Source organism: Apodemus sylvaticus, chromosome 10 (genome assembly GCF_947179515.1).
Source record: "Apodemus sylvaticus chromosome 10, mApoSyl1.1, whole genome shotgun sequence".
NCBI lineage: Eukaryota > Metazoa > Chordata > Mammalia > Rodentia > Muridae > Apodemus > Apodemus sylvaticus.
In genome coordinates, this window is record NC_067481.1 from 40,769,547 (window position 1) to 40,795,764 (window position 26,218).

Here is a 26,218-nt window from a genome sequence, read left to right on the forward strand (position 1 = left end):
GGAGAGGTGGAGGAGGAAGGGAGAGAGGGAGAAGGAGGAAGAGGAAGAGGAGGAAGAGGAGAGGAGAAGGAGAAGGAGGAGGAGGAGGAGGAGGAGGAGGAGGAGGAGGAGGAGGAGGAGGAGGAGGAGGAGGAGGAGGAGGAGAAAAATGTTAGCAATTTTCCAAAAGCCATCAAAAGAAGAGAATCTGAAAAATAAATCATTTATTTATTTTTGAAGCAGATCATTTGAAAAGCTCTAGTTACTTATTTAATTTAGGTAGTTACACAAGTTTCAGGACATAATTACTTACTAAATTATACGTTTGTTCTATGTCCTGGCTGTATGCAAAAGCTTAATAGGAAAATAACTAAAACCAAGAAAAATCCAGAAACACTAGAATGTTTTAAAACATTCATTAATCAATTACAATTGACATTACAATAATCAATAAAAGAACCAAGAAAATCCATGAACAAGGTCACAACAAGATGTGCCTGGACATGGTCCACACTCAGCCCCAAGCTTGCACGTGACTGTAATGCACTCATTTTCACTGCTAATGTTGGATTCTACAACTCTGTTGCAACATACTTACCCATTGTGGTAATGGTTGTAAGCCATCATGTGGGTGCTGGGAATCAAACCCAGGTCCTCTGAAAGAGTAGCCAGTGCTTTTAACTCTTAAGCTATAGCTTCAGCCCCTCTCTAAACTTTCCATAGATGGTTTTGTATGGACATTCAAATCAAGGCTTACCCCCCCCCTCTAAATATGGGAACAATCAACATGTTCTAAAGTAGCCAGAAATGACAGTTACCTGGAAAGTAATCCTTCTGCAGTTCCTCCACACATTTCAAATATTTATGTATGAACACAGTCCTGCTGCGAGGTGTGGTGTTTAACATACTCCTGCTGGGAATCATCTGAGGGAAACTGGAAAGCTCTGAGGAAACATGAACCAGCAGTTGAGTAGAAGAGGACAGACCCCACTTAGCTGAGTCAGGTTAAACTCAAAGCTGCCATTTGCAGATATTTGCATTTCCAGCGCAGATCTGAAAACCAAAGCCAGGTTCTCTGCAAGAACAACCCGTGCTTTTAACCTCTAAGCCACCTCTCCGAATCTTTAATATTTAATCATATTGAAATAAAATTATTTTATATTTTTAGAATACTAGTTTAAGTATATGTGAATAGAAAATATGACGGTTGATGGTATAGAATTCTGAATAATTTATAATGGACCTTTTTGTTTGTTGACTTATTTGTTCCTTTGTTACTTTTTTGTGGTTATTTTATTTAGTTACATTTCGAATGTTATCCCCCTTCCCAGTTTCCCCTCCACAAGCCCCCATCTCCTCCTCCCTCCCTGTTTTGTTACTTTTGAAGTTATCATTGGCTTTCTCTCATCTAATCTAATTTTTCTTGCCTTTTCCAAAGCAGATGCCTATCACATCCCTGCTCTGTGCCTTTCAGTAGGTTAGAGTCATATTGAGGCTTCTGAAATGGGAAAATGGAGAAATCATGGTTTGCTCCTGAAAAGCTCAGAGAAAGGATTAAAAAATGTTTTCTGCAGGTTAGGCGGAGACTCAGCGCTTTAGAGCATTGCTGTTCTTCCGAAGGACCTAGGTTCTGTTCCTAGCACCTATGTGGCAGCTCATAACCATCTATAACCCCAGTTCCATGGGTTCTGTTGCCCTCTTCTGGTCTCCGCAGGCACTGCACATCCATGTTGCACAAATATGCAGGCAAAATATCTATACATGTAAAATAAAATTATTTTTTGTTTAAAACAGTACTTTAAAAACTGGGGAGGGGAAACTGTCAAAAAGTTAGAAAGGATACATCTGTCGGTGTGGAGTGGGGATTTGCTGAGGAGTTAAATGAAAGCTGGTATTTGGAAAGGAAGAGGTCTTAATATGAACAGGAGGAAAGCTGTGCCAGGCGTGGTGGTTCACGCCTGTCACCCAACACTCTTGAAGACTGCAGCAGGAGAGTTTTGAGTTTGGGACCAGCCTAGGCCAACCTGATTCAAAAAATAAACAAGAAAAGATGTGGAGCAGAAGTGACTATTTCCGTTTACCACTGCATCAACTTCTAATGGAACTGCTATTCTGATCCATGCAGAGTATTCAGAGGGAAGAGCAGTGACCTACCATCTGTAGGAATTAATCTCTTTCCCCAAATTCCAAAGAATTTCACATCTCTCTTTTCTCTATATCCTCCCCTGCCCCACCCCACCCCACCCCAAGCCCAACCCTGCCATGTGCCTCACTCCACCCCCACTCCACCCCACCCAGCAAGCATATCATTTCTGTCTTGTTCCCTGACCTGGATCGATTTCTAGCATCCAAGAGGCCCAGTCATTTGCGGTTAGCTGCTTCATATTATCCTCCTTCATCTCCCAGGAATCGGGCGCTTTGGCAAATGCTGCACAGCAGAATCGTTCCACCTTGATTGCACAGACGTACCCATAAAGGGCCTTCTTATCGTACACTTCAAGGAATTTGAGGGCATATTGCACTTTGTGGTTCTGTGCACAGAAGTGATAGACAGGCATCCTCCTGATACAGGCATCAATCGTAGTACTCAAGTTGAGACAATTTATTCTTTCCTTTTCACATCCAATGACTTGACAGGTCTCATCATGCACACCAAAAAACACATAGCCCCCTTCATAATTGGCAAGTGCAGAAACAGACTTGGGAAGTCTCTCTCTAATGCCCTGTGAAAGGTCTGTGGAGAACCTTTGAAATTCAACGTGTGGGGATGCTGTAAAGTTGAGTTTTTCCAGGTACTGGAGCTGCTGGCCATTAAACAAATAAGAAGCTAAGATCTGATTATCATCAACAAGAGCTTCCTGTAGATTTTGTGAGTCAGGATCACCAAGATTCCTAAGAGCCTGGACCCTTCTGAGGAATATCAGGGCTTCTTCAGGATTCATGACCTCAGTAAATGTTCCACATCTGTGGTACAAATTGGAGCACAAGGTAGCGATCCGCACATGTGAGGCCGCCACATCCCACGAACTCACATACATTAAAAAGAACTTTCCATGCAGCATCTCATCTAAATGGTTTCTGAACAATGGTGGCAGCTCCAGGCCTACTCCATCCCTCTCAAAATCATAGTCTCCGTTCTCAATCTCAACCCTGACCACACCGCCTCCAGAATTCAGCAGAGCGCACACAGCTTGTGAGATGATTTCATTCTGTCTCATCCGGTGTGTGGCGTCCATTCCCTCCCTTTGCCTAACCCCAAGGGTGGCTTTTCCTACATCTCTTACACACTCCGCAAAGTTCAGATCCAAATTTGCCAGGAAGCTCATCTTCTTTGCCTGTAGCTGAAAACGTTTCCTGAAACCCAGAAAGATAGAACCATTAGACTAGAACAAGACCGAGCAGGTGGGAAATGAAGTTTAAGGATGCTTTTCTGAAGTTGGCCCTTTATCCCACATAGCTTGAGGCCAGCTTCATGAAAGAGGCTAAGTCTGGGGGATGACCACTTTCATCACAGAAATAGCCACAGGGAACTCCTTATCTGATTTTGCTTTCTTTTTTAAAATGTATTGTGTGCACACCCTGGCCAGGGCCACAGCATGCACACAGGGCCACAGATGGGGAGTCAGTTCTCTCCCACCTTGTGGGATCTGGGATGGGACTCAGGTTGTCAGGCCTACATGTAAGTAGCTCTACTCAGTGAGCCATCTTACCAGAGCATATGCTGTGGTGGGGGGGGACTATTTTGGTCAAGTTCTCTGAATGGTAAAAATCTCTCGGACCATCTGTAAAACCTGGGAATTTTTCTAAGAGTACTTGTAGACTCCAGGAAGGAAGCTTCCTTGATCAAAAGCAATCTGTGTAGTATGCTGGTGTTTGTTGTCTTGCTTCATGCTTTTTGTCTATCTCCACGGATCAAGACTAGGAAATTCCTAAGATTTCTTTTTTTTTAGTTTAATGTGATTTTATTAGGAATTTATCATTGTTACTATTGAAAAGATGATTTTGAATCCTCTTTTGATCCAAGTGGGTTCTATTTTTTTGACACACAAAAAAGTTACATACATGCCAGGCAATGGTGGCACACAACTTTAATCCCAGCACTTGGGAAGCAGAGGCAGGCGGATTTCTGAGTTCGAGGCCAGCCTGGTCTACAGAGTGAGTTCCAGAACAGACAGAGAAAACCTGTCTCAAAAAAAAAAAAGTTACACATGCACATGTACCATGTACACATACACATGTACATACACATGTACACATGTACATGTCCAGGACGCGGCCTGAAAGCAAGCACCTGAGAACTGAGGAGAGAACTGAGTCTCCACTCACCACATCAGTGCAGAACCAACAAGCTCCCATCTGCAAAGAACAAGCGGCATGATGGGTACTCACCTGGCCGAAGGCTGAGCTCTAGAGTGACCAATGGTGACAAGGTGTCTTGCAGGAACCTCCAGGAAACTGTGGGTGTTGTTAAGAGCACTCACTTGAGAATGTGATGCTGATTCTGAGCTTGCTATAACTAGAGTCAACCACCATTGGCTGGATCTCAATGACAGGAAGGAGAGCTGAAAAGCCTGCTAAGCTTGGGTGGGGTCTGACTGAGATTCTTATTACTAGGGAAACAGACCACTTGCTAGAAATAGAGCATCCTTCATGATTAATTTAGGGAGCATATTTGGCTTCCTGAGTAGGAAGTGGAGGCAAAATTAGGAAAGTTGCCAGTTATTAGCCAACCAACTTTTAAATAATCAGAGGTTATGGTTTGGTTGCTACGGTGTGTGTGGTCAGATTTATATTCTCTTTGCCTCTCTCCCCCACCCCTCCCTCTCTCTCTCTCAACATCTTTCCCTTGGGTTAGGCAGACATTTCTTATACATGACATTAAATGCATAATATAGGAAAGAAAGGGATGGAGAGATGTCTCAGTGAAAGAACACTGGCTGTTCTTCCCCACAACTGGGTTCAAATTCAGTCCCACATGGGGAATAACTGTCTGTAATTCTGTCCCATGAAATCTGATACCCTCTTCTAGCTTCCAAGGGCACAGCATACACATAGTAAAGAGACATACATGCAGGCTAAACGCCAAGACATAAAAGAAAATAATGGTGTCCTTTTAAAACTTCATTAATCTTTACTTGGTGTGTCTGGGTGTTGAGTCCACATGTATGTATGTGTGTGCCTGGGGCCTGTGCAGGCCAGAGAGGGCGTTAGACTCCCTAAAGCTGGTTACTGATGGCTGTCGGCTGCCTCAGGAGAGCTAGGAATCAACTTCTGCAAGAGTAATCGGTGCTCTTGATTGCTGAGCCACCTCTCTAGCCCCAAGCAAATAGAGCTTCCTTAAAGATAGAAAAGAAAAACCCAACACAGTCAACTGTAAGAATTTTCCTTCTTGGATTGCAGCCCTTAAAGGGACAGGAACTCCACAGGAAGACCAACAGAATCAACTAACATGGACTCTTGGGGTTCTCAGAGTCCCAACCACTAAGCACAGAGCATTCCTTGCAAGTGAGTTTTCTCCCCAGCACCGCTGGAAACCAAAACCATCTGTCTGCTGGTTCTTTTTTTGTTTTTTGTTTTTCTGTAGAAACGAAATCTATGATAAAACTGGTGGCTCTAATTCTGCATATTGCATTTTGAGACATTGCTTTCTAAGACAAAGTCTTACTATGCAGCCCTGGGTGACCTAGAACTCACTATGTGTAGACCAGATTAATCTTGAACTTCTGGAGATCCTCCTGCGATTGTCTCTCCAGTGCTGGGGTTAAAGGGTGTGGGTCTCACCTGGCATTTTAAGACTTTTAGAAGCCTCTAATCTTTGTTTTCCTTTTCCCTTGCTTGTTATAAGTTTAGACTTCTTAGACCCATCAAGTGCCCTCTCTGTGGAAACCTACTGTGCAGTGAGGAGACCAGCAGGCTTTCCAAGCTGTGTGTAACTTAAGAGAAGCCTCCTATCCTCCCTTGCGGTTATGTAACAGCAGGAAGTAATACCCTCGAGAACTTTGAGAGTGGTTTTTCGTTTTGTTTCATAATTTCACCGACAAAGTAATCCTCCCAGACACTGGGACTTAGAGACTGCCATTTGGGTCCAGCATCGACATCTGAAAGTCCTCTTGCTATGTTAGTAATTCTGAAATGGATTTCTGCTTTCTGATGGGTGTAACTCCTATCCCCATCAGGAAAGCCCATGGTCACTCCATCTCTTCTTTCACTTTCACAAGGATAGCGGCATTTAAATTTTAAATGCCTTCTGGCATTTAAACCCTTCCTTCTGCTTCAGCATGCTGTGGCACTAAGTCACTGCTCTGGTACAGGTCCAGACACAGAAACCCTCAGTTCCTGCCTACTCCCCCCATTCTCCCCCCAACACACACACAATAGAGATCAGTTTCTATTTCCCAGGCACGACAAACCCGGGGGGGGGGGGAGCATGGCTTGGAGAACTTCAGACAGTACACCCGCTTCCTCTTAGGGGCTTGCCTCTAAACCACCAGCCACCAACTCACCCCAACTTTAGGACCCGAGGAGCTATTACCAAAGACTTTCATATCTCCTATCTCTTCCCCTGACACTTCTGCTTTCAGAACCACTGTTTAAAGGGAAACAAAGTCACGGAATCACGCTCTGCAGACCTGCTTCTTTGGACTGTCCATTGAATTGTTAACTGTCTTATCAGTTATCGATACAACAAGGCTCTGCGAGCTCACCTGGGTCAGTGGGCACCAAGCCAGAGGTTTAGAGGTGGCTGTGGTGATAAACTGGACACTTCTGGTCTCCTCCCCGGGATAGGACCTTGCTTGGCCTCCTTCCCCGGGACTCACCTTCCCAAGTCTTCAACACCTCCCCACCCCCGCCCTCTGCCGCCCAAGCCTATGGGCTCTAGATGCTCTCCAGACGGCTATCCTTAGACGTTACCACACAGGTTAACAAATGGGAAGCGAACTCTGGAATTCAGGTGCGGCACCCTTCCTCCCCACAACCTCGCGGGGGGGGGGGGGGGGCGGGGGGGGACCTGATGACCCTGACTTTGATAAAACTTGTGCAAAAGACTATGGGGGACCCGTTACCCGATGGCGTCTGTCCTCCGCAGCGAGCCCGCCTCGCCTCCTGGAGTCAGAGATGGTGTCCAGAGTGGAGATCTCTACCCTGCGGTCTCTTGTCCTTATATCAGCTGAGCACAGGGACATCTCCTCACTGGGCGGGGCACTGTGCAGAAAACAGTCTTGTTCGCTTGGACCAGGAAACCCTAGTGCTGCCAATAACCTTGGTTAACTTTAAGAAAGAGGAGGGGCCTTTTTCTTCTTATTTTTCATTTCGAAGGGGCGTTAATAGTTCTTACGGCCACTCAGGGAAGGAAACCTGGCGCAATCCCACGTCCCACAAACTTCCCCAACCCTACCTGACCCTTCTCGGGACTCCACTGCTCCAGGGTCCCTCTCCTCAGTGCCTCTCCTCGGTTTCCTCGGTTTCTGCAGGAACCCTCACGTCAAGGTCTTCAGTTCACCAAGGACAGCGATCTTCAGGGTGGCGGGTCGGTGGAGGCGTAGGGAAGCACAAGAGGCAAAAAGTTAAAGTTCTCTTTTGTCTCCACTTCCCCAAACATTCGAGATTGTTGATTTCTCACCCCTCCCTTCCATCTGCCTTCCTCTGCCTTTACCCTCCAGGCGCCGGTTCCTGCAGGACAAGTTGCTGCTTGGGGGCTGAATTGGGGGGACAAGGTAGTTCGCAAGTATCCAGAGCAGGAGATGCTGCAACTGGGGATGGGGGTGGAGGCGGAAGAGGAACGTGCTCCCTGGGGGCTGACTCCAGCCCAGATTTCCCGACCCTGTGACCCTTGGAACTCCTAAACATTCCTCCAATCCTGACGCCAACTGTCGCCTTTCCTGCCCCCTTTGCGTTTCTTAATATTCTGGCGAGTGCATATTTCTCTTACTTTTTACAACAACTCAGGCATGGACACCCCCAGAACCCCTGGAGCTGGGGGAACAAATCAGTTTCCCTCCTCCCCAACAGACTAAAGAAGCAAGCTAAAGGAAGCAGAAAGGGGGCGGTGCTTTTAAAGAGATTTAAAGCCATGACTAATCCCTCAATTAGTCAGGGACTCAGCCGCCAGTACTGTCCCCCTCCTCCAGTCAGCATGGCACAGTGGGATGCTGCAGTGAGTAAATCCTCATCCAAGAAATGCTCAAGGGTGTCACAGAGAGATTTATGTTGGAATTCTGTAGCCTTGTGACTGATGAGACTTGGGGTGGGGGAACCTGGCGGCCATACCCTTTCATAGCAGCCAGGAGCACAGAGCCTGGTCAGCCCTTTTACATTTTCTCTTTGAAATCTAGATAACTAATTTAAAATATTCCCCTTTAAGCAAAAATATGTTTCTCACTCTCCATATGTGGTCATGTGTGTGCAGGTACACACATATGTACAGCTATACATACACATGTGTTTATGCAAGAAGGCCAGAGGACATTTCATCTGCCCTGCTGTAAACACCATCTACCTGTGAGTTTTGAGATGACCTCTTTCATTGTTCTGGATCTCACCACGTAGGCCAAGATGTCTGGCCAGCAAGCCCCGGGGAGCTTCCCGTGTGCCTTCCGGGCACTGGGATTGCAAGCACATGGTTTGGAGAGACGAATAGGCCTCTTTAACCTTTCCTAACAGCGAGTTAGAAGTAAACTCTTCATAACCGTGCTTACAACGCTCCTTACAATGTTCGCCACTTGACAAAGTGAAATAAAAGGAGCTCGGTCGTAGGATTGAAGTTTTATCAACGTCTGTTGAGGTCAACAATACACAGCATAGTTAATGAAGGAAGAATCCATCCTGCTTTCTGACCCCCGGAGCACCTGCACTGAGGTTCAAGAGTGCCCCGACATTTTTCCTGATCCACTGGGCAGGTGTCTTCTCAGGAAACTTAGTTCTTCAATCAATTCTCCATTTCCTGTTGAGGGAACAGGGAAACAGAAGTGGCTTGGAATTTTCTTTCTGTACTTTCCCTCAGATTGCAATCACCTTGACAGAAGCAAAAATACTCTAGAGAGTGCCCTCCCTTGGGATGTCAGACCATTGAGGCTGTGGCCCTGAGGCGGCAGCCAGAGGAGGAGCTGACTCTCTGGAAGAGCTTTCCCACAGCTCTGACAGCTTGTCAGAGCATCTTGCAGAACAGACAGAACTCAGACAGCAACGGGCCAATTTACTAGCAAGACTACACCGTGACCAGGAGTACTTAATTCTGCACACCCTCAGCCTCTGTTTAACCCCAAGCTTCACATCAGTGCCTAGAAGGACTTGTGAGTCACTGGGTCTCCTTGTTTGATTCTCTTCCCAGTGATGCCACACTGAATAAATCTTTCTCTGCTTGTCATTATTACTTATTGCTCTAATTGTTGTAATAAGGACAGGTGGCTGAGCTCAACTTATTGGGGTGCCAGGCTTAGGCTTTACCCCAAATCTCCAGCAGACAACTTTTCATCTACTGAGAATGACTTTTGCCACAGAGAGGAGTGACGTTCCAGAGACGCCCACTTCCTACTCCAGCAAACCGGAAAGCACATTTTGTGGTGTTTCCGGGCAGAGAACAAAGGCAGTGGATGAACCAGAGGTTGTAAATCAATTAACCGTAAAATGAAGAGGTCACCAGAGCCAAAGATTAGACAGAGAGAGAGAGAGAGAGAACCAAAATTGGATATCTCCATCCGATCTCTCCCCTTGGAACTCTGGGAACCCCACAGAAAAGGGGGAGGAAAAACTGTAGGAGCCTGAGGGGGTGAGGGGACAAGGAGAACATGGCCTACAGACATCAACTAAGCAGGGCTCGCCAGGGCTCACAGAGACTGAAGCAGCAATCACAGAACCTGTATCGGTCTGTGTTAGGTCTTCTGAGTACTTGCTCTGACTGCTTAGCCTGGTGGTTTGTGGAACTTCTCACAGTGGAGCTGAGGTAGGGGGCACCTCTTGATACTCTCAGATCTCAGGACCCTTTTACTCCTACTGGGCTGCCTCACCCAGCCTTGATAAGAGGGCTTGTACCTGGTGTTATTGTAACTTTTTATACCATGTTCAGTGGCTAACTCTGGGAGGCCTGATCTTTTCTGAAGGGAAACAGAGGAGGAGTGTATCTGAAGGAGAGGGTAGGCTGTGGGGGGATAACACTGGGAGGAATGGAGGGAAGGGAACCCGTGGTCTGGATGTATTAAAAACAAAAAAACAACTAAAAATAATGTAAATAAAATAAAATAGGTCATTCTGGCTGCCTAAGATGGCCACAAGGATGCTGTCAGTACCAGGAAGGCGACATGACGCTGATAGGGAGAAAGGCTCGCCGGCAGCTGCTGTCCTTGGAAGTGGAAGGTAGCATAACATAGCTCTTAACTGGAAAAGCAGTCTGGGGCCAGCAAAGATGGCTCAGCAGGTAAAGGCTCTTGCCGCCCAGCCTGCCAACCTCAGTTCAGTACCAAAGGCCTATATGGTGGAAGGAGAGAACCAACTCCTACAAGTTACCCTCTGACCTTCATTTGCACACCATGACATGCACATGCACACACACACACACACACACACACATCCTTATTCGTGCATATAAAACAAATAAATGCAAGCCAGTTGTAATGAAAGCATTTTACAGCCTTTTATTTTATTTTTTAAAAAGATTTATTTATTACTATAGGTAAGTACACTGTAAGCTGTCTTTAGACACAGCAGAAGAGAGCGTCAGATCCCATTACAGATGGTTGTGAGCCACTATGTGGTTGCTGGGATTTGAACTCAGGACCTTCAGGAGAGCATCTCGGGGTGTCCTGGAGGTCTAAGCCCCCTAGGCTCTGGGCTATCTCAGGGAAACATGTTGGCAGTTCTTGAGATTTCATGCTACATTTTAAGAACAGTTGCTTGGGAGGCTGAAGAGATGGCTAGGAGTTAAGAGCATTCCCTGCTCTTCCAGAGGATATGGGTTTGATTCTCAGCACCCACGTGATGGTTCACAACTCTCTGCGGCTCCAATTGCAAGAGATCTGATGCCCTCTCTGCCCTCAGAGGGTTTCGAGTGTGCCTGGTTCACAGATGCAGTAGCAGGCAAACATCCACACACATAAAAGAAAAAATAAATAAGATCTCAAAAAGTATACATAATGAACATTTATAACTAAGGTGGTTCTTCTTATAACCTATCAAGCATGAAGAAATCACTCAGCAGTGAAGTACACATTTTAAAAGAGAAGTTCATAGCCGGGCGGTGGTATACTTCTTTCATCCCAGCACACGTGAAGCAGAGGCAGGCAGATCTCTGAGTTCCAGGGCCATCATGGTCTACAGAGTGAGTTCCAGAACAGCCAGGACTACAGGTCTCAAAAAAACCAAACAAATAAACAAACAAACAAAAAAACCAAAGTCATAAAGCCAAAGCACATTAACTAGAAATGACTGGATTAAGGGAAACAGGCTTTAATTTAGAACCTGAAGGAAAACCTACTTTCAAGGTATTATGGGATCTGAATCACCACCAGAGGAGTCTGCTTCGAGCAGCAGAAGACACAAGGAGTCATCTCGGACCAGACTGCCCCTCACCTGCCCTTCCAGTCACTTCCTGCACACATGCTTTCACGCTGAGGTTGTTAAACAAAACAAAAGGTAGGCCCAGTAACAGCTGGAGAAACTTTCGAGTTCTCAATAACAAGAAAACCAGCTTCTTAACCAACGCATTTCCTGGGTGTGCCACTGAAAGGCAAGAAGCCTCCTCACTGGCCCTGTGCTCACAGAGGGTGCAGGAGCGAGAGCCTGTTCTGTGTATACCGCAATGGCAGTGTTTGTCAAAATCCACAGGCCACACAACCCAGAGGGAATCCTACCATTGCCTGTGAACTGTGAATAACTATGTGATGCCAGTGTAGGCTCATCAGCGGTAACAAACGTGCTACTGAGCAGCAGGCATTCTTGTGTGAAGACAAAGGGTATGTGGGAACCCTGGTTTGCTTTTCCTTGAACTTCAAACTGCTCCAGAGGGCTGGAGAGATGGTTCAGCAGGAAAAGCATACTGCTCTTCCAGAAGACCCCAGTCCTCACCACTCTGGTGGGTGAGAACTACCTTCAGCCCGGGAGGATCTGAGACCTCAAGTCTTCTCAGCACCCACATTCATGTGCACATACTGTGCTCCCACAGACACATAATCTTTAAAAAAAAGTAAAACTGTTCCAGATGACGTTCATTCATTTTAAAGTTACTGGTGTGTGTGTGTGTGTGTGTGTGTGTGTGTGTGTGTGTATGTGTTTGTGTGTGATTGTGTGTGTATATGTGTGTCTGATTATGTATATGTATTATGTATGTGTGCATATATATGTGTGTATTTATCTGTGTATATGTATCTGTATGATTGTATGTGCATGTGTGTATGGTAGTATGTATATGTATTATGTATGTATTCATACTTATGTGTGTGACTGTATGTACTTATCTGTATGTATCTGTATGATTGTGTGTGTATATGTATTATGTATGTATGCATATGTATGTTGTGATTATGTGTGCATATGTGTATGTGTATTATGTATGTATGCATATGCATGTGTATGATTGTGTGTATTTATCTGTGTGTATGTATGTGTATGATTGTGTGTATGTGATTGTGTGTATGCATGTGTATGTATGTATATGTGGGTGCTAGGAATCTAACCTGGGTCCTCTGGAAGAACTGGCTGTGTTCTTAACCACTGAGCCACCTCTGCAGGCCATAAACAATGACTGTTTCTGCTTTGAAGAGGGTATGTGTGTGGTTGACTGTGCTTGTCTACTGTGCATGCATGCAGCAATCAAAGACTCATCTCCAGAGTCATTTCTCCCCGAGGGTCACCCACCACGGTATTACTTGTTTGCTTCTATATTTTTAAAACATTTGTGTGTACTCCCACGTGAGTTTATGTGCACCACATGAGTGCTGGTAACCGAGGAGGCCAGAGGGCATTGAATACCCTAGGATCAGAATTACTTGCAGTTTCCACCACGTGAGTGCTGGGATCAAAACGCAGGTCTTCTGCAAAAGAAGTTAAGTGCTCTGAACTTAACCCTAACCCCAACCCTAACCCTAACCCTAACCCTAACCCTAACCCCAACCCCAACCCAACCCTAACCCTAACCCCAACCCTAACCCTAACCCTAACCCTAACCCTAACCCTAACCCTAACCCTAACCCTGACCCTAACCCTGACCCTGACCCTAACCCTCTCTCCAGCTCCTGTCTTGTTTTTTGTTACCAGGCTCTCTCACTGATATGGAGGGCTCATCAATCAGGATTGGCTGACTGGAGAGCAATTCTCAGGGATCCATTTGTCTCCACCCCGCAGCAGTACTATGTGTCACAAACACTCGCTACCACACCCAGATTCATAAGTGCACCATAGTGATGAAATTCAGGTCCTGGGGATTTACTAACTGAGTCATCTCTCCAGGTCCCTCCCATAGCACATCTTGACTGACTCACATAAAGATGTTTCATCCAGACAGTGGGAGGCAGCAGAAATCAGATTCGGGAATTCACTCTCCTCAGCAAGTCTACTGGCTTTCCCTGGCTGTTCTTGGACTGACAGCCGAAAGCTCACACTAAAGAATGTGAACTCTCCACCCTGCAAAGATGAGATTTGCCCAACCAGCCTCATGAGATTAAAAGTAGTTTGGGCTGTGAGCCTACATCTGAGAGATGTTTCCGGTAAGTAGCTTACTGGCCCCGCTCGCCCTGCGTGTGGGAAAGGGGGAAAGAACAAGGGGAGTCTGGGCAGAGGCTAAACACCCCATTTATTGCTCATTAATTTGTATTTTTTTTAAAGGCCAGGGCCCAATGTTGACTGTCATTCTGTCAGAATAAAAGGGTCTAATAAGCACAGTTTCCTACAGGAAGCGGCCCGTGTGAGGGCAGGCAGAGTGCATCAGTGTGCATGTGAGGCTCCTCACTGCAGAAAAGATCTGAGGAACTCTGGTTGTCATGTCAGCACCTGTTGCAGCTGTGTGCACCTCTAGGGAACAGGAGGAGGTGACAGCTCTCAGTTTTCAAGAGTCTATCTAGTAAATACTCCTGTGTTAAAGAAACTTCTCAGTTATGGAAACCTTCCACAGACCTCGACCCTCATAGTGAGTTGAAATCTAACTGAACGATAGCCCTCTCTTTTACATCTGAGAGGGATCTCTGGGAGTGAAAGGGAATACTGTGGTACTCATATCCTGACAGCATAACATTCCAATAGTCAATCATCAACCAATCAATCAGTTAATGAATATCTCTCTGTTTCTCTGTCTCCATCTCCATCTCTGCCTCTGTTTTTCTGTCTCTCTCCATGTTTCTGTCTTTGCCTCTGCCATGCCCACTCCCTTCCATCTGATATCCCAGGGATATTGGACAATTATATTTATTGTGCCAAAATAATTTAATTATTGTATCAAGGGCCAAAACTCTGAATGTCACTTTCTACCCAATGCTGATGTCAGAAGTGGTTTTTGCTTGTTTGTTTTAGTCACTATCTTGCTGTGGAGCTGGGAATTGCCCCAAACTCATGATCCTCCTGCCTCTGCTTCTTGTGAGCTGCTAGTTCAGATGTGGCACCACATCTGGCTTCAGAACTGTTGACCCTTCATTAAGTGTGAGCAGAACTGAGACACAGTAGAGTGAAGATGTTTCACAATAGCCATCTGGGTTTGTTTGTTTTCATTTTAATTTTTTTCTTTTTCCGATACATCGTTTCCCTATGTAGCCTTGGCTGTCCTGGAACTCACTCTGTAGCCCAGGCTGGCCTCAAATTCAAACCTCTGCCTTCTAAGTGTTGGGATTCAAGGCATGCTCCACCCCCACCCAGCCATTTATTTTGTTACTACTTCATAACTGAAATTTTGCTACTGTTAATGAATTGCAAGGTAAATATCTGATATGCAGGATACCTGATATGTGACCAAGCCTGGCTTCATTTTAATTGTGTGTTTATGGGTGGTTTGACTGTGTGTAAGTCTGTACACTACATCTCTGCAATGTCCAAGGAGGCATTAGATCTGCTGGGGCTGGAGTTACAGATAGCTGTGAACCACCATGTGGGTGCTGGGAATTGAACCTGGGTCCTCTGGAAGAGCAGCCCTGCTCTTAGCCACTGAGCCTTCTCTCCAGCCCTTATATATCATTCTTAATCATCCTAGGAAGTTCGTATTAACAGAGAAACTGATCTCTACAAGTGTACTACTCTTCTATAGTGGCTAAGCATAACACAGAGATATATGATTCTTTTTTTATTTGTCCAAAGTACAGATTCCTTAGTAACCCTAATCAACCTGTCTGTGGGGATCTGCGAGGCTACTAGTCCTTCCTCTTCTCTTCCGTAAGGAACCATAACAATTATGTAAGTCCAGAGCTGCTAGTGTCTGCTCTTACTAGCACATGCCGAGAGCGCACCACAAAATAAGGTCAACGTGAAGGAATGCAGAGAGCAGATATGAAATTAAGAGGAAGAAAAACACACAGACATAAAATAAAAGTGGCAATGACACTGAACTGAGCGGGTCTAGCAGGTCAGACCTCTCTGTGGGTGACTAACATATATTCAATAATCTTTATGTTTTGCTCAGGAGACTTTGAGTTGATCTCATTAGTAGTTGCCATATGCATCTTGCATGAAAGACTTTCTGAAATGAACCATGTCCCACTGTGAGCATAAACTGTGTTACCATTGAAATCAGGTGACAGAGGTGGGTGGGCATGGGGCTTGGACAGGGCACATGCAGATGAGATGCATAGTCAGTGTGCAGGAGAAAGGTCATGAAAATCAACCAAATCAACATCCAAATTGAACAACAGCATTGATCTTTATGGTCACACACCTGTTAGTTCCTTCCTTTCCAGTACACAGTATTTTTTTAAATACAAAACAAACAAAATATCATTCTACAGCCTGTTATCTGGCCTGCAGAACAGAGATAGACAGAACTGTCCGCCTTGCTTTCTGATCACAAAGAAAACTTACCCTAGAAATTTCTGGAATATGACAAATTTAGGAACGCTCAAACTTTCCCAGGACCAAGAGGAAGAATCACAAGTCAGGAGACAACCAAGTCTCTCCTTTGTATTGAGACATCACTGGCACTGCTGTGAGCCTTAGCTGAACTGACACTTTGGGAGGACCCAGATCATGACTCTTCACAGTTCAGGACCAACCCCAGCCTCCCTGTGGACCACTCTCTATGACACCGGCTTGATGAAGCCGTAATCCATGCACTTGATAAGACACTCCCGGGCAGTCTGGACCACAGCTGCTCTCTTCTCATCTGGTTCCTGCTTCCCCACCACAGTCAGGATCTCCAGCAGCTCGCTCTCCACCAGCTTTCTCGCCAGCTCAGCATCCGCTGATAGCAGGTTGTAGGCAATGACCAGGCCCCGGTGCTGCACTGACAACTGGTCATGCAGGCAAAGCCGTTGTAGGATCTCCAGCCACTGGGTTGTCTGCAGAGTGGAAGTGGGTGAAGAGGGATTTGAGGAATCAGTGAGGAGGCAGAGAAAAGACTTGATAACAAGAAAAACAAAAAGTTATCACTGTGCCCACAGCTAAATAACTTGATTATAGCCACATACCTATAAACAGTAATAGACTAAACTAAAATAGATTAACAACCCATCCATTTATTCGTTCATTGATTGATTTACTGATTCATTCTGCCTGTGTGTGTGTGTGTGTGTGTATGTGATGTGCATGAATGTAAGCATGTTTACACATGTAGGTGCACATGCACATGTTTGGTGTGCATGAGTTTGGAGGCCTGAAATTGATGTCCAGTGTCTTGCTCAAGCACACTCCATTTTTATTTGGAGAGGTAGCATCTCTCAGCTGAACACAGAGTTCACTGATCAGCTGTATTAGCTAGTCAGTTTGTCTCTAGAATGCTGGGATTACAGGCACCCACCATGCCTGCCTGGCTTTCGCATGGTTGCTAGGGATCCAAACTCTGGTCCTCATGCTTTCACAACAAATGCTCTATCCACTGAGCTGTCTCCCCAGCCCCCATCCTTTTTTTTTAAGCATCTTGAGAAACAGAAAGGCCGACCCACTGAACATCTCAGCAGAATGAAGATCCAGATCACTAAGGAAAGAGAGTCCTCATCTGGGAAACACAGATCATGGTTGCTTCCACCAAGTCAGGTGCCCTATGAAACAAGCGCTCCAGGCACGCACACATGCCTCCAGCCCTTGACTGGACTAAACACAAGAATCCAAGGCGAGTCTCTCCTCATTCCTCCTCCATCCACCATCCACTATCTTGAGGACAGTTGACTGTTGGGTTTGGATGCTCGGCTGCTCCCATCACCCTATGAGACAGTGAGGAAGCTGACAGCACAGCCAGGAGCTGACTCCTGCCATTGGACAGACATACAGGAGGTAGCATAGTAGAAGAAACATCTTCTGTATGTGATTGGATTCACAGAGGGCAGCAGGCCTCAGGCCACATCCAGCCTTGCTGTCTGCATGACCTCACCTAACTCATGTGCCTCAAGAGCCTCATCTGTCACTGATCTTCCACTAGGGACATTTCTAAACCTGTCTTCCCAGTGGGAACATGAGATAATGCCCTAGACTCCAGGGTGATCAGAAATATTAAATGATGTATTATGTGTATATGTCATATACACATCTCCTTAGGACAGCATCCCACATATGAGAAGTGCAGAGTCACCAAAGTGTCCTGGTGGGCCACGTGTCCACTGGAGTCTAGTTTCTCCATGAGAAGCAACTCTAGAACAATGGTTTTTGAGTGTAGTTCCCCAGGCCAACAGGTCCCTCCCAGACCCCAGTCTATTGAATGAGAACACCAAGGGAAACTGTTCTGTCTCCATGGGTGATACTTAAAAGCATTATCATTTTGAGGAGCTTGCCATAGCTAAAGAAACTGAAGTCCAAAGTCTATACAGGATGAACAGTATCCAGCAGAGGCCTCCATGGCAGGAAAAACAAACAAACAAACAAACAAACAAACAAATTTACATGGAACTCAGAGACCACACACACACACACACACACACACACACACCCTTTCAACTGAGCATGTAAAGGAGCCAACCTCTATCCCAGATGTAAGCACATTTGAACTGAGCTAACCTATTCACTCCAATGCAGATGAATGCCCTTGAGCTAGACTCTATGTGGGGAGATGAAAGAGGTTCGTGCTTGAGACTGACAGCATTATTCCCATTACAGCTGCTGAGGTGGCCACAGTCTTACCATAACAGCCAGTCAACTTGCCCATGGCAGGGAATCTACAGCCTCGTTGCCAAATCACCACCAGCTTCCTGTGCTGACCCAACCCTTTGTAGGCTTCACTGAGGAACTCCTGAGCCCCTCAACAGTAATGTGCATCGTGTTGTTACCCTTTTTCAGTAGGAGTTATACACACCCATAAAGGCATTGGGATGCACTGTTCTGAGAGGACTTTAGCTAATGGACCCAGGAAGTCAAACAGTCGTGGTAATGGCCAATAGGCACAGTCTCCTCTCTTTAGGTGTTGGGAACCAACTTCCAACTGGGAAAGTTTGCCCTGCTCCCCAACCTCCCTAAATGAGCCAGGATAGTGGGGTCTGAGAGTTGCGAGACGCTATATACCTTACCCAGCTCCCTCCCATCCCTGGCCAGTCCTTACCACCTCCGTCATCTTGAGGCACAGTTTCTTATGTGCTGCGGTCAGCATGGCCAGAGCTCCAGCTGCTGCGTTCTGCAGTTTGTGGTCATCCTCCCCACAGAGCAACACCACCAGCTTAAGACGGTCATTCCCATCCGCCAGGAACCTCTCCTGAACCTGGTCCAGGCAGATGTGTGACTCAGTAAAAGATACCCCACACCTGCACCTCCCAAGGAGGGACAGAGGCAGCTAAAGTTCCCTGACCCAGGATCTCTGAAAGATTTGCTTTCAGCCAGTCCTGCACAAAGCGCTTCCCTGATTGCCTGCATGAAGGGGGTATAGCTCCTCACAGTCAAAAGACTAAGGCAAAAATAGAGGGCAATTTCCACCTTCTCTATATTGTGTGCTCTGTTTCTTCTGTTTGCATCTTTACACCAGGAAAAATGTAACTTCTCTTTGGGGAATACAGACTGCTTCCATGACAGTCCTGGGCCTTTGCGGTCTGCTGTGCAATGAGTTTGCATGGAGATTTGCCCAGGAGCAGGGGCAATTGAGGAGTCTGCTTGGTATTGGGGAGTGATTGTCCTGTCTCCACCAGGTGACACTAAAGTGTCCCCAACACCTGAAAACAGAAGCACCCTGGCTCCTTCAGCACCCTGACCTGTCACAGAGAGGTATTAAGACCACATAGCACTTGCTGCCATCCTTCAACACAAGACAGTAAAATCTAGTCAGTCAGATTTAAGGGCATTCTATTGGAACAAATATCCAAAACATGGGTCTCTGAAAGAGGATAACATTACAGATGCCCAGGTAAGGTCCTCCGTCTGCATCTCCCTGGATCTGGAGCAGTAGCTATCAGAGGGGAGGGGATGGAAGAAGAAGTCATTATGGTCCTCTCTTGTGGGGACCAGCTGTGGCTGGAAGTAGCTGTCCCACCGAGGATGGTAGCCCTCTTCTTCTGTGCCCATGGTCTAGTTATCACAGATGGACTGGAAGCAGAGGTAAGTTTTGTCACCCAGGTCACCTGGGATAAGAGGTACAGATTCTCCTTCTATGTTCATTCCCAATTGCTACCAAACAGAGACCACTCTAAGCTGGTAGGAAGGAGGTTTTTCTTGATGCCCTCAAAGGCATGGATTCCTAGTCCCTGTGCAGACAAGCCTCCAACTCAATGGTGCTTTGACATGACCAGAAATGAACTTCTGCTCCTTTAAGACCACTGTGGAATTGTTTCTAATGTTGCAGCAGCAAGCACTCCCCAGGAAAGGCTACAACCTCCTCTTTCACTTTGCCCTTTTATACCCAACATCATCCCTGACTCCTTGGACACACCTTTTTTCCCATGTCCTAGCTCAGCCTTAGGCCATCCCCTGGCAGACTCTAGTACCTCAGTCCCTGCTGATTCTCTAGCAAGCTCTCCTAAGTTGGCTTTTCCCCTATGTGGTGGTTAGAATAAGAATGGACCCACAGAGTCATGTTTGAATACTTGGCCCCAGTTGGTGGAACTGCTTGGGAAGGATTGGGAGGTGTGGCTTTGTGGAAGAGATATGTCACTGAGGGTAACTTTGAGGTTTCAAAAGACTACTGTGATTCCTAGGGCTCTCCCTTTGCCTCATGATTGTGGATCAAGGTGTGAGTTCTCAGCTGTTCCCTTGGCCTGTCATCATGGCCTCTAACCCTCCAAATGTACATCAAATCAAACAGTTTCTTTTTATAAGTTGCCTTGGTCCTGGTGTTTTATTACAGCCATAGTAAAGTAGGTAAGATACTCTGGTAGCAGGGGAGTGTCTAAGACTTGTATTAGGTATATAGGTGAAGAATCTCAGGCCTTATAATGTCCAGAAGTGCCTCAGGCCTGGAACTATTGCATCTCTGATATGTCCTGTGAGCACACTGATGCTTGGTCACCATGAGAAGAAGATATCCACTAGAGATTCATAATTTTTCCTGTTTCATAACTCTGAAGCCTTATAGTATACCCCTAATTCATTTTCACTTTATATCCTGTGATTATTCAGTGGTCAGTACAGCTATGATGCATTGCAGGTTCCATAATGCATTGCAGGTTCCATGGACCTGGTGACATTCATAGTGAGGTTTTCTAAAGTGATTCAGAACTGTACCTTAGCATCTCTTCACTGTCCTGTGGATCTTTAATGACTATAAACGGTCTAGCCCCTTGACTTCCAAGAGCCCTGCCTTGCTATGACATTATGTAGACTTAATTAACTTAGGGAAATGGCACCGTCCACCTCACTCAGACCACAGCTCAGCTTGGGATAGAATGCTGTGAAAATGTTTCCTTAGGGCTCCCACATGGAAATAGGGCAATAATCTGATTGATCTGGGGACTCCTGGGTTCTCCCACCAAGATGCTGTTTTAGTATCATCTCTGGGCACCAGCCTCGTCCCAAGCCAATACTCATATTTTGGTCACCCTATCCCTTCGAACCCCTAGCTTGATGAAAACACTTTAGTCACCCTGTCCCTCTGGAGCTCCAGCCTTACCTCCTTATTGAGTACCATGTTGCACATGCATTCGGTGGCTGCCTGCCGTAGCTGGTCATGGTTCTCAAACATGTAGTTCTCAATGTCTGGCAAGGCCTTCTCCTTGAAGATCTTCTGCCTGAAATGGAGGGGAAGGGGAAGGAAGAAGGGACCTTGAGTCCCCAGCAGTGAGCATGTCAGGTTGGTCATGAAGGGTCCTTCCTCCATCTTCATGAGGTCCCTTCCACATCCTCAGCCTGTACAGGGCACTGAGTCCACCTCCAGAAGCACCACCAATGGATATAAATTAAATGATATGACAATTGTCTCCCAGGCACAGTGTCAGGCTCTGGGATGAATGTGTCACCCCACTGGAGAGTCTCATTATTGAAGAAGGAAATTCTCTCTCTTTTTCTGCTGTAGGTGAGATGGAGAACTAGCATGTGACGTGAGAGAGGAGAAAAGTCTTCCTGAAAGTTAAGACAACAGAAAGGAGGGGGGAGGAGGGGACTGGTTGACCAGTAATGGAGATAACTCTATAATCCCTGCATCAAACCACATCTGACTGGTTTATCCCCAACTTAATTTGCATGAGTCAATAAACTTCCTTCATGCTGGGAGCCAGTTAGACCAGGCTGTCTGCCACTTAAAACCACAGCACAGCACAGTCCATTGGCCCTCTGCTTCCAAGAAGGGATACCTACCAATCCTTCCATCCACCTGCCAATTCCTCCCTACTTTAAGAGGCAGGGTGCCTTTGGGAAATCGGCTGTATATAATCCTTGTGTGTTTTTATGGGGTACCAGCCCAAACTCCGCCTATGCCTGATTCATCTTTGACGCATTACAAGCAGAGATGTCAGTACTTGACACATACAGAGTTTTAACCAAACACTGTGGAGACCTCTATGTCTCTCTGCCCTCCCCACCTGCTCCACACACCTGAGTTTGTCACTGCGCCCAGACAGGTTAGTGAGTCCTAGGAGAGCCTCATAGTTCTGAAGCCCATCCCTCTGTGTGTCTAGGAGACTCACAAGGGGCCGCACCACCTCATACACCTGCGGGGAAGACATGGGTCAGATGAGACACAGGTATCTCCCTGTCTCTTGCTTCTAAAGCTTTACATTTCCAAAGCCCTTTCTTTCCCACACTCTGTCTGGTTTAATCTGTGATCCTGAGAGGCTGGGCTGCTCATTTTCACTGTGCAGATGAGAAAGCTGAATTTCTGGGAGGACAATCATGCTCACTAAAGATAGAGCCAGGCCTGGTGTCCAGGTGTCCGAATCACTATCCTCCCTCTGACAGCACCACGACCCCTTCTTAGCAGAGGAGATGAGGGGCAGGACCGTAAGAGCAATGGTCACTCCTTCATCAACCTCTCCCTTTCTTCTCAAATACGCACCCGCTCCCCGGGGAAGGCGATGTCCGGATTGGAGACAGCCGCAATCTTGGCTAGCCCATGGGCTGCCTTCACCTTGCCCACATCCGTGCCCTCCAAAGCCAGGGGGATCAGGGCCTGCAAGAGAGAGCATAGTCACTTGCCAGCAACAGACATCCAGAAGCCTCTCACTTCTCTGGCTCCAGCTGCCCTCTGTCTGTCTGTCTGCCTGCCTGCCTGCCTGCCATTCAGAGACCCACAGAATAATCAACCACAAAAAACTGTTCCTATCTAGACGAAATCCCAAAGATTCATGTGTGCAAGGCTTGGTCTCCAGCTGTCATGGTGATGAGGGAGTAACTGGACTCTGAAGGCTCCGAGCTAACCCTCAGATTAATCCATCGATGAGCATCGAAGGGGCAGTGGGACTGAAAGGCCTGGTTGGAGGAAGTACATCACTGGAGTGTGCCTTTAAAAGGGTGTGTCTCATTTCCCTTCCTCCTTCCCCCTCCCCTTTTCTCCCTCTCTTCCCCTTTCCCTCTCTTTCCTCCCTCTTTTTCCTGACTCATGAAGTGAGAAAGTTTGCTTGGCTTCACACTCTGCCATGAGGTTCTGCCTTGTCACTGATCCACGGTGAGCCTGGCGTAGACCGGAACCTCTGAGAACATGAACCCAAACCTATCTTTCTTTCTCTAAAGTTGTCATCTCAGATATTTGCCACAGAGACAAGAGTCTGACTAACCCAAATATGTATAAACCAATTAAATACTGATCAAGGATTCACTGCCTGGTTCCCAGGGACCACCAAGGTCTCTACCTTCACTCCTGACTCCATTTTGAAAAAAATAAATAATCAATAGATTGACTTTTGCTGGGTGTAGTGGCACAGGTCTAAAATCTCAGCACCCAGGAGGATGAAGGAAGAAGATTACAACAATTTCAAGTCCATCCTGGATTGCATACATGGCAAGAACTGGGCTAGCCAGTGCTACAAGGTGAGACCCTGTCTCAAATAATAATAATAACAATAATAGTGATAAATAGTAACTATGTTTTTTACATTTTGGTCAAGCTAAATATAATCCTATTTATTTATTGAGCAGCTACTGAGAACTAAATGTATCTAATCTACTTCCCACGACTATCTGGAAAGTTAAACTATGATTTCTTCTCTCCATTTTGCAGAGGAAGAAATCACAGTCCAGAAAGAGTGATGTGCCCAGGTGTACACAGCTAAAATAAAGGGGAGCAAACTCCCATTGCAAGGGAGGTTTCGATTTCTGTGGCGAAGCCCATGGTCTGTCATCCAGCTAGAACAGCAAGGAGTGCGAATGAGATTCCAAAATAGATACCAGGACATTATTAAATCAAGACGGAACAAGTCTGGGCCAGTGAATTAGATGGTGCAGATAACTAAGTAAGCATGTTTCGTGAAGTTAGGGTGGTCTGAAACACATGATTTTGGAGTGAAAGAAGAGGGGCTCATGTATATGCATGTGCATGTAATATTAGCAGGCACATGAACACACACATAGACACAGGTGTGTGTGTGTGTGTGTGTGTTCCTTCCCAGTATATCACCTTCCAAGACAGCAAGGATCTCATCTTGCCTAATTACCTTGCCACCACCTTGAGCTACAATGGTGCCCCGGTCCTTTGGGTTGTCACAGAGTGCCAGGAACACCCTGCAGAGCCAATGATAAGAGAGAATGAATATTCACAATCCCTGTATCACATTTCCAGAATCACACACAAGCCAGTCGGAGCCAGGAAACCCCAGAACAACAGTAGAAGCCAAGGAAGGCAGCCTGTATGCCTTGCCTGGAGTGAGTCATCTTTACAGGATACTGTTGTGGCCAGAAGTGGGGGTGGGAATAAGACCAAGCAAATATCCATCTCATTCCTATTTCAGGAGTCAGCCAACAGCTCCCTGCTATCCTCAGTCCAGGAGAAACTGTCCCTGACTACCCCTATCCCTGGGTAGACAGGGTCTATCCTGTTCCGGGGCCTGGTGCCACCTGATACCACCACCACTCGTAACACTAAGACATACCACAGGGAAAAAAAACAAATTATACTCTTTATCTCTACATCCTTGATGCCTTTTCCATCCCTTTTCTTCCTTCATGACTCTGTTGAGTTATCACCTCTGCTGGGAGGCCTTCCTGGATGCCCACCTACTTACCTTCTAGTCTGGGTTGTTAGGACCCACTGCCTAGATTCCAACCACTGGGCTTCCCTGTCACGGCATTTACACTGTGCTGTAACCTGGCTGCCTGCCCCCTAGGCTATCCCTCATCTTTGAGAAAAAAGTAACTAAAAGGGACCTCCCGATGCACGTTTTCAACTGTGGTGACCTGCCTTGTCACGTCCCTTCTCCTTGTTCTCCACCCCCTGGCTTGTCTACCATTCCAATCCCTCCACCTGGCCTCTGCCTCCCAGTCTCCCCAGCCCACCCTCACTGCACCTGGCCAGCAGCTCCTTGGACTGGTCTGTGAGGATAGCACTGTCTGCCTTCACCATGCAGGCCAGTGCGGATATGACGCCTGCCTTCAGGAGCCGTTTCACTCGCAAGTCTACGAAGTCCTTCTTGTCCTGAAGGGGACAAATGGATAGACATGGGAAGGGACCAGTTGTCAGCCCCAGGTTGAGTCATTACGACAGATGCTCAGAGTGGGGAGCGGAAGGATTGAGGGCGTGGTGCATAATCTCTGGAAATGTGCTTAAGTCTCACACACGGCCATGGGGCACGTGCGTGTGCTACACCCCTGCCTGGATGAACACAACCCAGAGTGTAAGAGGGATGGAGGCCTGGGGAGGCAGTGGCAGAGCACCTAGCATGCCCATGACATCACAAGGAAATGAAAACTGTGAAGAGAATGAGCTGGTGGCAAGAGCATGTTCCCAACATCTGGCTCAAAGTGACTCCCGGACTCTGTTAAAATAGAGGAGAGAGCCGGGCAGAGGTGGTGCACAATTTTAATCCCAGCACTTGGAAGGCTGAGGCAGGTGGATTTCTGAGTTCGAGGCCAGCCTGATCTACAGAGGGAGTTCCAGGACAGACAGGACTACACAGAGAAACCCTGTCTCCAAAAACAAAAAACAAAAACAAAAAAACAAAAAAAAATAGAGGTAAGAAAGAAAGAAAAAAGGATTTTCTGTGAGTGACAAAAGAAACCACCAACAGCGGTCCTGTGGAGAAGGCATCAGTGTGTGGCTAAGTTCGCCCTACTGTCCACCACCCCCACTTTATAGCACAGGTGATTTTTTTTATTTTTTATTTTTTTTATTTTATTCGATATATTTTTTATTTACATTTCAAATGATTTCCCCTTTTCTGGTCCCCCACTCCCGAAAGTCACATAAGCCCCCTTCCCTCCCCCTGTTCTCCCACCCACTCCTTCCCACTTCCCTGTTCTGGTTTTGCCTTATACTGCTACACTGAGTCTTTCCAGAGCCAGGGGCCACTCCTCCATTCTTCTTGTACCTCATTTGATGTGTGGATTATGTTTTGGGTATTCCAGTTTTCCAGGCTAATACCCACTTATCAGTGAGTGCATACCATGATTGATCTTTTGAGACTGGGTTACCTCACTTAGTATGATGTTCTCCAGCTCTATCCATTTGCCTAAGAATTTCATGAATTCATTGTTTCTAATGACTGAATAGTACTCCATTGTGTGTATATATATATATATATATACAGGTATGATTTTTATCATTTTCAAAAATCCAAAGGATTTCACT

The 26,218-nt window shown here is 46.3% G+C and overlaps 2 protein-coding genes across 9 annotated transcripts in view; both read right to left on the minus strand.

Moving 5' to 3' along the window:
• The window catches only part of LOC127695111 (schlafen family member 5-like), a 20,806-nt gene extending 13,074 nt beyond the window's left edge, over positions 1-7,732 (minus strand). For 2 of the 8 annotated variants that reach the window (XM_052197019.1, XM_052197018.1), the window contains exons 1-5: positions 7,376-7,539; positions 7,044-7,182; positions 4,369-4,434; positions 2,309-3,333; positions 798-923 (exon numbers count right to left, since the gene is read on the minus strand). In XM_052197019.1, coding sequence (XP_052052979.1) covers positions 798-923; positions 2,309-3,305 — 1,123 coding nt within the window. In that variant the 5' untranslated portion in view covers positions 3,306-3,333; positions 4,369-4,434; positions 7,044-7,182; positions 7,376-7,539. Of the gene's footprint in view, positions 1-797; positions 924-2,308; positions 3,334-4,368; positions 4,435-7,043; positions 7,229-7,375; positions 7,540-7,633 lie in introns of those variants that run through there. The other 6 variants (XM_052197013.1, XM_052197012.1, XM_052197016.1 and 3 more) reach the window with 6 other exon arrangements.
• A 7,537-nt stretch (positions 7,733-15,269) lies between these two features.
• Positions 15,270-26,218, minus strand: part of Unc45b (unc-45 myosin chaperone B) — a 28,793-nt gene continuing 17,844 nt past the window's right edge. The window contains exons 14-20 of the mRNA XM_052195925.1: positions 24,939-25,066; positions 24,090-24,156; positions 22,496-22,609; positions 22,036-22,151; positions 21,116-21,233; positions 18,626-18,781; positions 15,270-16,439 (exon numbers count right to left, since the gene is read on the minus strand). Of these exons, the coding sequence (XP_052051885.1) occupies positions 16,179-16,439; positions 18,626-18,781; positions 21,116-21,233; positions 22,036-22,151; positions 22,496-22,609; positions 24,090-24,156; positions 24,939-25,066 (960 nt within the window). The 3' untranslated portion in view covers positions 15,270-16,178. The remainder of the gene's footprint in view (positions 16,440-18,625; positions 18,782-21,115; positions 21,234-22,035; positions 22,152-22,495; positions 22,610-24,089; positions 24,157-24,938; positions 25,067-26,218) is intronic.